General features: G+C 57.4%; 1 protein-coding gene across 1 annotated transcript; it reads right to left on the reverse strand.

The window, feature by feature from the left end:
- On the reverse strand, positions 310–6,751 carry TMEM119 (transmembrane protein 119). Its single transcript, XM_018061083.1, has 2 exons — positions 6,631–6,751; positions 310–2,449 (listed from the first exon to the last, which is right to left on the reverse strand). The coding sequence occupies exon 2, from the start codon at positions 2,435–2,437 to the stop codon at positions 1,568–1,570; it is 870 nt and encodes a 289-aa protein (XP_017916572.1). The 5' UTR covers positions 2,438–2,449; positions 6,631–6,751; the 3' UTR covers positions 310–1,567.

The following is a 12,225-nucleotide window of genomic DNA, read 5'->3' on the forward strand; positions in this document are numbered from 1 at the left end:
TCTCCTGGGGGAAACGGAGAGGTGGGTGGTTCTCCTGCAGACACCGTAAGCCGCAGAGGCGCGCATGGACACTGCCTTGGTGGCCATGAGCCCAGGGCTTCTGGGGCACAATCTCTGGACCCTGTTCCCATGGGGCATCCACCCCTCCCTCCATTTCCCACACCCATCCGGCCCCCAAGGCCAGGTCGATGTGTCCCACCCCCCAGAAAGTTGCCCCACCCCCACAGAACAGCCCAGAGGAAATGCCCCCCAACCTCCCAGCAGACTCCTTCTCCCCACCCCCAGAAAACCAGGATGCTCAGGCCTGAATAAAGGTTTATTGTGCTGGTTTATTATATTCCAGCACCTGGACAGCTGTGCAGAGGTGGGGGAGCCTGGATGGAGGGATAGAAACAAGAACCCCCTCACAGGGCCTCCCCAAATCCTGGACGAAGCTCAGGCTCCCTTGTTGAAGACTAAAGAATGCTGTGGGCACAGGCTGCCAGGTGTGTGTGTGTGTGTGTGTGTGTGTGTGTGTGTGTGTGTGTGTGAAGGGTGGGGGGCCATTGACCCCTGCTTCCAGCGTGGATGTCGGAAACCCTCCCCCATACCTTCAGACCCGTCCTAGAATGGGGTCCCCTCACACACAGCACCTCCCAGCCAGCTTTTAGGTTGCTTGGAGTCCCTGGCAAGAAAGGTGAACTTCATTTGCCCCATCCCCACAGCAGTAAGTAGCAGGATGCGAGGCTGAGACCCCAAACCCTGCCACCCTCACCCTGGACCATCTGGAAACTGGAGAGGGGGCACCCCGTGGAACATTTAGAGCAGTAACTTCCAGAGTGTTCTCTGCAGGATTTTACTCTGTAGCTGTAAAACAAAAACAAAAGTACTCCACGGTCAAAAGCAGTTTGGGAAAGGCTAAGGGAAACCGGATTCCATGGGCGCCTTTACTGCAGGACTTGTCAAAGCCTTGGAGGACTTCAGTTGGGCGGGTTGGGGGAGAGGCGGTGCGCAGAGCAGAGAAGCAATGTTTTGTCGACTCGTTCATTGGCCCTCAAAGTCCTTCTTCCAGGGAAGCCAGTTTGGGAAATGCTCGCGCTGCGTGCAGGGGCCCTCACAGAAACCTCCTGATGGATCTTCTGTGGTACCTCCAGGCCCCTGTGCGTCTCCCCATTCATTCAACCTCTTCCAAAATGTCGTTATTCCGTTTCTCTTTCCTGCCTTGATGGAAAGCAGCGGCGTTGCAAGGGACTGTCACAAGGGACCTGAGACTTCTGTTTCTCAGCGGACATGTCTGTGACTGGGACACCCGCCTCCCAGCGCCAGCCCCCAGAGGAGCTCTGCCTTTCGGATGAGCCCCTTGGGGCTGCGGAGAAAGATGTTCTGGAAGTCGGTGAGATTCCTGAGGTGGGACAGAGACCAGCATCTCCGCCCACTGTGGTAGGGTCAGACACGCTGGGATCTGCAGCGGGGAGTGGCGGAGGAAGCAGGGTGGTCAGAGCGCGGTGGGGACCAAGGGCCTTTCTATGCCCAAGGAGGTGACCGCTAGGGGTCCAACAGTCAGGGCCCGCAGTTCGAGAGGGGGCAGTTAGATGCTGGGGGGGACACTGCCGCAAGCACAGGGGCTTTCGGGGGGACCAGCTGGGCCCCCGGCTTCCTGGGCGAGTGAGGGAGCCACGTCTGGCTCTCCTTGACCTTCAGTGGCTGCCGCCGCACCTGCAGCTGCGTCCATCTCCACTGAGCAGGGCTCCTCTGCCGGAGGAGGCACCTCGGGTTTCTCCGCCGGAAGCGCACGTCCCTGGACTTCCAGGTCCGCCTCCTGGGGGCCTTTCTCCTCTTCCTCTGACCTAACCTCTAGTGCCCTGGCTAGGTCTCCACTGCTTGGGGCGGCCCTGGAGGGAGACTTGAGGTTCTGGGTGGCGGCGAGGATGTGAGCCTGGAGCTGCTGGGAGGAATCCAGGGTCTCCTCGGGCCGGCCGTCGGGAGCCCGGTCGGGGACCTCGCTGAAGGCCCGGGGGCCCCCCGCGCGGTCGCTCTGGTCTACGTACTTCTTCTTAGGGAAGGACGAGGGGTAGTAGGCGGAGGCCTTGTGCTTCTGGCGGGTGATGAGAGCCGCACAGACGATGAACATCAGCAGGAAGACCAGGGAGCCCACCACGGCGATGAGCATCACGTACTGGCGGAAGAAATCCACGATGCCGTCCAGGAAGTTGGTGGGGGGCTTAGGGCCCGCCAGGGGCGTGGGCTCGGGCCCCACCGACGTGGGGCTGAGGGCCGGGGTCTGGGGCGGCGGGAGGCTCGGGGAGGAGGCCGACGAGCCCTCGGCCTCCCCGCTGCCCCCCGTGTCCTCCAGGAAGCCAGCCTGCAGGGACATGGAGTGGGACGCCGTGGGCAGGGCCCGCAGCAGCAGCAGCAGCAGCAGAGACACGGCGAGGCTGCGCGCCGCTGCGGAAACCATGTTGCTGGGGACCTGTGGGGAAGGGAGGCAGGAGAGACGTCAGGGTGGGACCCCGGGGCCTCAGGGGACCCCGAGGAGGTGCAGGGGTCACAGAACCTCTTCTAGCAAATCGCTTCCCCTCCCGGGCCTGAGCCTCCCCACTGTGCAATGGACCCCATCCCGGGGTTCACGTCGGTTCTCCCCCGCCCCCAACGACTCACCGCAATCTGAGCTTATAGAGGGCACAGGCGGAATCTTACTCGTCTTGGCAACTTCAGGGTTTTGCATTGTATCTGGGTCCTGGACCCCACAGTAAGCACCCAATAAATGCATCTTGATGGACTTGGCTCAACGAATAAGAAGAACTTACTCTTTCATCGCTTGCCATGTGCCAGGCCCTATTTTATCTTTCTTAGATGAAATTTCTCTTCACTCCTGGGAACCGCCTGCTGGCGGTAGTACTACATTCTCCCCATTTTTTCAGGTGAGGAAATTGAGGCTCAGAGGGATTCAAAAACTTGCTAAGGAAGAGCTGGAGTTTGGATGCAGGCACCGAGGGAGGGCTCAGTGAGTAACTGAGCAAGCTGACCCCCTCCTCCAGGAAGCCCTCCCCACTGCCCCTGGCCTATCTGCTGTCCTGTCACCAAAAGATTCATAAGTTTTGAAGCATCCAGATTCTGAGCTCAGCAGGGGCCTGAGTGAGCATGTGCCCCACGGCTAACCGCCACCTCAAAGTCCCCCAGGGAAACCCTTGTGCCTGAAACAAAGCTGGAGCTGGAGTCCTGTGGCCGCCACCAAATGGGATCCAGATGAACTCCGCACCTCCCTCCCCCACGGGAAGGCTGCTCCCGACATGAACCCCCAGACCCTCCCTGGCCCAGACAGCCCGGATGACTAATAAATTCCTTATGGCCCAGCTTTACGGAGGAGCCTGGCTTCCAAAGCATTAACTCTCCCAACTGGTGTGAGTTGGCCTGGCCTCTCAGACAACCCAGGGACCCCTTCTATGCCCCCAAGGCCGCCCCCTGAGAGTCCCTGCCTGGCCCAGCAGAGGGCCCAGGACCCTGATGCTGGATGAGGCTGCATGTGCCAGGATGGGAAAGCCTCACACGCCCCTGACTGTGGTACCCCCTCTCGGGGATGCAGTTGGGAGAGACAGAAGCCCAGAGAAGGCAAGGGGCAGGACTCAGGCCACACAGCGAGTTCCTGGGCTGAAGGAGTCAGGTGCCCAACATCTTGCAGCAGGTCCCCATGAGAGCCCAGGTCTCAGGCCCCGCTCTGCAAAGCAGGTGATGGTACCAACTCGTGGTGACTTGGGGATTCAGGAGGTGATGTAGGAATGACATGGGGCCATTGACTGGCTTGTTCCAAGTGACCTGGTGCCTCCCAATATGACATGAATGTAGACAGACTGGCTCAGATAGCAAAATACAAAAGAAATTCCCAGGATATCAAACAAGGCAACACTCACCCAGAGGCTCTTTTAAAAAAATTGTTGGGGCGGGGGGGGCTCCATGGCATACGGGATCCTATTTCCCTGATCAAGGATCAAACTCGCATTGGAAGCAAGAGTCTTAACCACTGGACCATCAGGGAAGTTAAGAGATTCATTTTAAATGAGTAGGTCACCATGTACGTTTACCACAGTTGCTCATCTGAGCCCCTTTTGTGGGTGCAATTCCAAAGAAACCCAGAACACTAGCATTGTCTTCATTTCTCAAATGAGGAATTGGAGGTCCAGAGACAGACAGTGACCTGCCCAAGGACACACAGATGCTAAGTGTTAGAGCTGGGATCTGAACCTTCCTTCTTTGTGATTCTGAGAATCCACACATACACTCACTCACACACACACACTCACACTCCGATGTGCCCCCGGCTGACCCAGGAATGGGCTCACACTCCCTGGTTGACTTGTCAGCTGGGACCAGGATTTGAGCAGTTCCATGAACTTCAGGAGCCTTCCCCTGGTACTTGTTAGCCTAGGTTCCTACAGACAGCCTTGATCTTTGGCGGATTTGCCCCTCCCTCACCAGTCACCTCCCTGCCTGCTGCCTCGAGTAAGCCCCGGAGTGACCTCTCATAGTGGCAGCTGAAACTTCTCGCTGTAAACTGCTGGCCGGGTGGGGCCTGAAGACCAGGGTCTTCCCTGCAGCGGCGGCCGTCAAGGTTCCGCCCTGCAGCTCTGCAGGCACCGGACTGAGAAGGCCAGTTAGGCCGGGATTAGGATCCTGGTTCCGAGTCTGGCTCTGCTGCCCGGCTCCTCTGGGCCTCACTTTCCCCATCTGTAAACTGGGGGCGGGGCAAGGAGGTGAGCACAGGGCCTGCCTCTTGGAGCTGTTAGGATCAGATGAGACCACAAGTTCAGAAAACGCCTGGTACGGAGCTGCTGCTCTGTTGGAGGGGGTGGGGGCGGGGGCGGGAGGAGATGGAATTCAGAAGCAGCCGTATTTCTACCCCAGCAGAGATCCAAGACCAGCGGGCACTCTTCCACCTCGCCCGTGGACAAATGATGATTATCCTTGCCTGACATGTAAATGTGCTCACTCTTTCCCCCATCGTCCAGGAAAGACCAAATTTGTATTAATACCTCATTGAGTGAAATCTCCCCAAGCTGTAGCCAACGAGGAATCTGGGACCAGACACACACATGTACACACTCACACATACACACACGCACAGCAATGAGTCAGACAGAGTAAAGTGTTCCTTTCCCCAAGAGCCTTGGGGGCTGGGGCAGAGGATAAGGAAAGAGGCCACGCAAACTACTTCTGGCTCTTAAAGACTGAGACCCTGACTCTCTGAGTCCATTCATACGCCCCTCTCACCGGGGCTCCCTGGGAAACATGTAGGCTGAGTGCGGGGAGCCAGCGGGGCTTCACAGGAGATGGCTGTGTGACCCTGCTGGACAAGCCCCCTGACCTCTCTGGGCCTCAGTTTCCAGTCTGTAGAATGGGTGCGCTGACCTGGGCTGCTCTGACATGATTGTCCTGCCCATCTGCTGCCCTCAGCTCCTCCCTGCTCCTCATTTTTTCTTTCCAGGACGCAGAAATTCATGGGCCACGAGGAGGTGGGGTCAGGCCAACCCCTCTCATTTCATCCAAGAGGAAACCCAGGCCCGACACTGGGAAAGGCCTGCCCAGGGTCACACAGTCGGTCAGAACGGAGCCGGACTAGAGAGGCGGCTCTGAACACCCGGGTGGAGGTCATTTCCCAGCTGTGTGTCCTGAGGTCAGGCATCGCACCTCTCTGAGCCTCAGTTTCCATATCTGTACGATGGGGAGAAGGTCACCTTCCTGGACTATTGTTAGGACAAGAAATAGCGGTGGAGATGTCAATTAGTAGTACCACGTGATTATCCAGGACTCCAGGCTGGGAGCAGGGCCCCTCTCCAGAGCCCATCTCACTCACAGTTCATTGTTTTCAAATGTGATGCCCCCACTTGAGGTCAGGAATAGGCAGATACTTCAAATCCATCCCTAAGGCTAAGATACCCCGCCAAGACCTGAGGCTGAGGGGCCAGGGGCTGCCCCGCCCCCATTCAGGGACTGGTGGCCAGAGGGGGAGGGGAGCCCACAGAAACCTGGCTTCAATTAGTGGCCTTGGGGGGAGGGGTTCTGGCTGAAGCTCTGAAGCCCCTGCTCCAGGGCAGCCAAGGACAAGGCCCTGGGCCCCTTGGAGGGGAGGCCTGGGGAAGGACGGGAGTCTTTCCCTGAGGTCTTGAAACCCACGCATATACACGCGGTACAGACACACAACACAGGCGCGAAAGACACAAATGCAGAGTCCCGACACCCCGGATGGCTACATGGACCCCAGCCCAGACCCACAGAGAACACGCACGGGTGCACGCTATACTTGCGCAACGTACCCCCTGACCCGCTGGGGATCCCCACAGATGGGACCACCCCGTACACACCACCCTCCTGCGGACCCCGGGAACACCCACCCCCGGCGCCCACTTTCCAGCACACCCCCTACAGCAAGGCCCCAACCGCACACACACGCCACAGCACTGCGCTCAGGACGCATCGTCCCGGCGCACACACAGCTGGCCACCCGTCCTGTTAACACAGGTCGCACACGTACACAGCATCCGACACACACTCAAGGCTCACACATACTTAGAGAAGCCCCCGAAAGCACTCACGCCGGCCCCCTAAACTCCAAGACAGCCTGGGCTCCCCGAGAGAGGCGGGGGCCCCAGGACTCACCGGTTCCTCTGCACACAGGGTGTCCCGCCAGGTGGAGCAGAGCGAGTCAGAGTCCGTGGCGGTGCCCGGTGGCCGCGGCTCTGGGCTGCCGCCTGCCCTCCCCGGCCCTCCCCGCCTCCTCCTTCCCTCCCTCCCTCCCTCACTCCCTCCCTCCGTCCAGCTTGATTTCATTAAGTGGGTTTGGGGTGGGGACAAGGGGAGGGGCGGGGCCAAGCCCGGCCACACACAGTCCCCCTCCCCGCTCACACTCGCGGACACCCTCTCCTCCACGGGTGCCCCCTCCACAGCCCAGGACACCAGATGTGGCATTTCCTCCCTGACTGCGGGTCCCCAGGGCAGACTGAGTCCGACAGACACACACAGCAGGGCCATCCTGCCGAGCACCCCTGGGCCAGCAAGCAGGGATCCTGCCTCCCAGCCCGAGAGGACAAGGTCAGGGAGGCTCCGAGGCCCCTGGAAGTGAGGAGGAAAATTCCCTGTGCTTGGTTCCAGCTGTGACTCAGGTTTTCCAAAGCTCAGGGAGCAGAGTGGGAGCTGGGCTTAAAGGATTCGTGGAGGGTCAGGCCTGAGGCAGGGAGGGAATTCAGACACCCGAAGTCAGAGCCTTTTCCTCCGCAGGCCTCCGTTTCCCCATTTACAGGGGTGGGTGGGAAGCTCTGCAGGTTCCCTCTTAACATCCTGAGATCCACGGCCTCGCGATACCCCAAAACGAAGCGGCCAGAACACAGGTTTTCATGGCCCCATTTCACAGACTGAGAAAGTGAGGCAAGGTGCATTCAAGAGGCTCCGCCAGGGAACTGAGATAAGTCAGTTGTGGGCACTGGAACTAGGCTCTCTGGCGGATCTGAGGACTCCAGTGAGTCAGCAGTCCTTGCGCTCATTCATTCATTCGTCCATCAAGTGCTTAATGAACACCTGTGTGCACCAGGCCCGGTGCTAAGCAGGTTTCAGAGGTGAATCAGACACAGCCCAGCCTTCAGGAAGCTCACGGACTTCCAAGCAGAAGCACACATACATTAATCGCTTTAAAAAAAAAAATAAGTGGGTCCACGGCAGGAGAGAAGCCAAGAGCTCAGGGAACCCCAGGACAGAGAGAGGTCCACTGAAAGAGGCAGGGGCGTTGTCCTAGAGGTTGTGACTGTGAATGAGCCGAGACCCAGGAAGGTCATTCCTGGAGGAAAGCCCAGCGTGGATGAAGGCAGGTGGCTGAGAATGCCACACACGGACAGGGGGCTGTGACGAAACGGTGCTGGAGCACGAAGTAGATAAAAGGGAGGAGCGAATAAGGAGGGCGAGGGAAGAGCGGGGCTAAAGGCTCGGAACAGCATTCATCAGGGGCAACAGGGAGCCAGGGAAGGTTTGGAGCATGGAGAGTACAAGAATCAACAAATCATGCCTACCCTTTAGGAACCAGGGCCCTAGATTGTAGCTATTCCCTTTGATGGTCCCAGCAGCCCCAACTCGCCTCCCCAAAGAGGAGCCAGCTGTTTAGAAAATAAAACCAGGGAAATTACCAGGCCAGTGACCCTGTTAGAACAGCTATCAGACCATCTCTCTCTCTCTCTCTCTCTCTCTCTCTCTCTCTCTCTCTCTCTCTCACACACACACACACACACACACCACACACACCACGCCTTAAGCCAAATATCCCAACACAATCTAAGGACAGAATAACAAAAACGTCAGTCACCAATGGGAGGAAAAAAGATCCCTGAGTTCCAGCCCCAGCTCACTCATCAGCTGTGAGTGGCTGGGCAAATCTCTGTCCCTCTCTGGGCTGCAGCTAAATGTGGGGTTTTGCTCGATGCCCGCTGCAAGCCTGCCAGCTCTGAAGCTCCAACGCTGTGACATTCTAAATTGTATTCAGTCCACAAATCTTGCTTGAGCATCGAGTTTACACCCAGCCACTATCAGGCCCTGGAAGACAGTAATGAGCAGACACAGGCTCAGAGAGAGGAGACTTGCAATAAGCAAGTAAACAAAGAAATTAATATCTAACTGCAAACTGTGCTAAGAGTTGGAATGGGGCATTTCCGAGGCTGTGAGAGGCTAATCTGGGGGGCATTAGTCTGGTCCTGGGGCTTATGGGGGCCTCCATGAGGAGGTGGAAGTAGAGCTACTGGTGGAGGTATTTAGGAAGGCAAGAATGCAAGAGGATAGCATGTGCAAAGGCCCTGGGATAGACAGGAAGCCAGCACCTTCAGAGCAGTTTCTGATCATCAAGCAGAAGTCCATGAACGAGGCCTGCGGGGGGACCAGGCACTCTACCTGTTTTGTGAGTGGCCGTAACTCCAGCATCTAGGGTGGTCCCTGGAACACAGTAGGTGCTCAATAAATGCTTGTGACCATGTCAGTGACCGCTCTGCCCTCCACGCTCACGTTCCAAGGATCTAGCCACTCCTCATCCATCCTGAGGGACTCACGGTCCACATTCTCCAGCTCCAGGACCCATGATAGGGCCTGGCCCGGGTAATCCCACGGCCCACAGCGCCACGCATGGCTCCAAGGGTGGGCAGGCCTGTGGCTTGGAGGGGGCCAGGCCACTCGCTTGCAACCCACAATTTCAGAAACAGAGCAAAGAGTCCTCTGCCCAGCCTTGAAGCAGTTCAGAGCCCCCACCCTGTGCCTAGCCTGCAATTACCAGCTGTGACCACCCCCGCCCCTGCCCCACTGACCAACCAGGACTGAGGAGGCAGGGAAGAGGAGGGAAAACCTCACCCAGGCTTGAGTCCCTGCCAGAGTGCTCCCCGGTTGAGCCTGGGCAAGCTGCTTGGCCCACCGCAGCCCCCAGCTCCAGCCTCTGGTGGGCTCAGAGCCACTTCTAATTACACAGCCCCCGAAGCCACTGGGGCCTGCCTTCTGGGCAAAAATATCGCAAGATTTTCATGTGGCTGGAGAGACCTGGGCTGCGGCCCCATCACAGCACAGGCCTGGCCTGCGGGTGGACACCCGTGGAGTGGCCCCTGGTGGGGGGCTCCAAGGAGGTGGAGTGGCCAGGGCTCAGGCACACTGTGAAACCTCCCCATGCCTCAGCTTCCCCATCTGTAAACTAGAGACGTTCACTCATTCCATAGCTCTTTACCTAGCATCTCCGTGAGCCAGGAGCTGCCCGCGGCCTGGAGAGAACTGTGAATAAGACAGACGCTGAAGTGACTTCCCTCCGCCTGAAGCACTGTCCTCCGTGTGCCCCCTGGCCTGACCCGCCTGCCTATCTTGCATCTCTGTTATCACCACCTCCAGGAAGCCCTCCCTAAACCCCAGCCTCTAGGGAGGGAGATGAGCAGCTCCTTCTATGTTCCTGCACCCCTGGTGCCCTGTAAGGACTTGTTTCTATGTGTCTCTAGACTGTCAGTTTCTCAGGTCCAGAATAAGGGCTTTTTCTGTCACCATATCCCTCGCACCAGTGCCTGGAACACAGTAGGTGCTCAGTAAATGCCCTCCACTGGCTGAATGGCTCTCGTCCAACCTGCCCGTGTTACAGATGGGGAAACTGAGGCCCAGGGAAGGGATTCACTGACATAATATTGCTCCGCCTCAAGGAGCTCCTCTCAGGGGAATTGGTTGAGAAGCAAGTCAACTGGCAATTCAAGAAGACACCCTAACACTGCAAAATGCCATCAAGGAGATAAAAAGGCCAAGGAGACAGGAAGTAGCTTGGAAAGTGGCGGGGGCAGGTGTCCGGTCATCTATTCTAGTGACTGCGGTCAGGGCTGTCTTCCTGGAAGAGGTATCAGCACTGACATGTGCAGATAAGAGGAACCAGGCACTCAAGGGGCAGGAGGAACAGCTTCCAGGGCCAAGAAAGCCAAGTGCAAAGGCCCTGCGGTGGAAAAGGGCTTGGCACCAAGTGTCTTACAGGGAAACCAGAGGGGCTGCTGAATTGGTTCTCGCCCAGGAGTCATTCAAGCTCAGAAACCGAGAGACCTGCCTTCCTCACTCCCAGCTCTGCCCCTCCCACACGCTCTGCTGTGAGCCAAGCCTCAGTTTCCCTTCCCACACCAGGAGGAGTCAGCCGAGTTTCCTCTGAACTCTTTTTGCTGTGTGATTCTAAGTGAATTTCCCACTCCAGCAAACAACCCGCCACCGCGGTAGGGAGAGAAATACCGTAGCCACTTTGGAAACAGTCTGGCGGGTTTTATCAAGTTAAAGATACGCTTCTCAATGGCCCGGCAAGCTCTTCTCTGGGTATTTCCCCAAGAGAAATGACGACACACGTTCACAGCAGACAAGAATGTCGCTTTATCCGTAAGAGCCAAAACACACCGAACTGGCAACTACCCAGATAGCCATCAGCAGGACAATGGATGCACGGACTGTGGTCCGTGTGACACTCCTCCCCAGTGGGAGGATGAGATAGGTGGGAGGCAGGCAGTTGGACGAATCTCATAGACACACCGAGCAAAAGAAATGGACACCACAGAACATGGACTGGGTGATTCCATTTACAAATTCTAGAACAAAGGCTAAACCAGGCTATGGAGACAGAAGTTAGAAGAGCAGTTACCCAGAACTTCCCTGGTGGTCCAGTGGCTCAGGCTTCACACTCACAATGCCGGGGGCCGGAGTTCGATCCCTGGTCGGGGAACTGGATCCCACATGCCGCAACTAAGACCTGGTGCAGCTGAATAAAGAAAGATATACATTTGTTAAAAAAAAAAAAAAGAAGGCAGTTACCCTTGGGGGCGGTATTGACTGGAAAGAGACACGGAGAAACTTCTCGGGCTGGAGCCGGACAATGTCTGGGTGGCGGTTATGTGGGCACGTGTGTATGGGAAAATCAAGCCTCACACTTCAGATGGTTATGCTTTACGTAGGTTATGACTCAAAGTTGTCTTTAAAAATTAAGAGCCCTGCCTCCCTCTCATTTTTTTTTTTTTTTTTTGATGGGGTGGGGGCACCAGAGCCAGTAGGATCTCTGGCTTCCTATGTCCATGGTGACCTGGCCAGCTGCACACAGCCTTGTAAAGATTTACATTCCCCAAGCCCGGCGCAAGCAGCGGCTCCGTGCAGCCCATGTGGGAGCCCACGTGTCAGAGGGTAGGGGTGTAGACGCGCACCCCTGGCTGCAGACCTGGCCTGGCTCTCCTGCTCTGCCAGCTGCCAGTGGGGTGCCCTCGGTGAGGTGCCCTCCGGCAGGCCGTTCTGCAGGAGCCCCCCGCTGCCCCGGCCCACCCTCCATCAGGAAGAGGAATTGAGATGGTGCTCCTGAATCGTCTATACAGCACTGTTGGAAGTCAGGGGGTGGGGGCGGGGGAGGCGGGTGCTGCCCGTCTTTGAGCAGAGGGGCAGAGTGGGGAAGGCTCAGAGCTGGACTTCGGGGCCCTGAAGTCACCCAAACAGCTCATCATCCTGTGTGTCTCCTGCTCTGCAACCCCTCCCTTTACACTAAGACCATCTGTCCCGTCTTCCCTCTCTCCCTTCTTTCCTCTTCTCCCTTCCTCCTTCCTTTCCTCTTCCCTATCCTTCCCTTCCATTTCTCCCTTCTTGTTCTGTCTCTCTCAGTCCTTACTGAGCACATGCAATGTGTCGGACACTTTCCACCACCGGGACTGCAGCAGAGAGCAACACGGATGAAAAGTCTCTGTCCCCGGGGAG

The sequence above is a fragment of the Capra hircus genome, chromosome 17, assembly GCF_001704415.2.
Source record: "Capra hircus breed San Clemente chromosome 17, ASM170441v1, whole genome shotgun sequence".
Classification (NCBI taxonomy): domain Eukaryota; kingdom Metazoa; phylum Chordata; class Mammalia; order Artiodactyla; family Bovidae; genus Capra; species Capra hircus.

Bases quoted from the DNA above. Each gene is read 5' to 3' on its own strand.
- TMEM119 (XM_018061083.1), bottom strand. From the start codon at position 2,437: ATGGTTTCCGCAGCGGCGCGCAGCCTCGCCGTGTCTCTGCTGCTGCTG.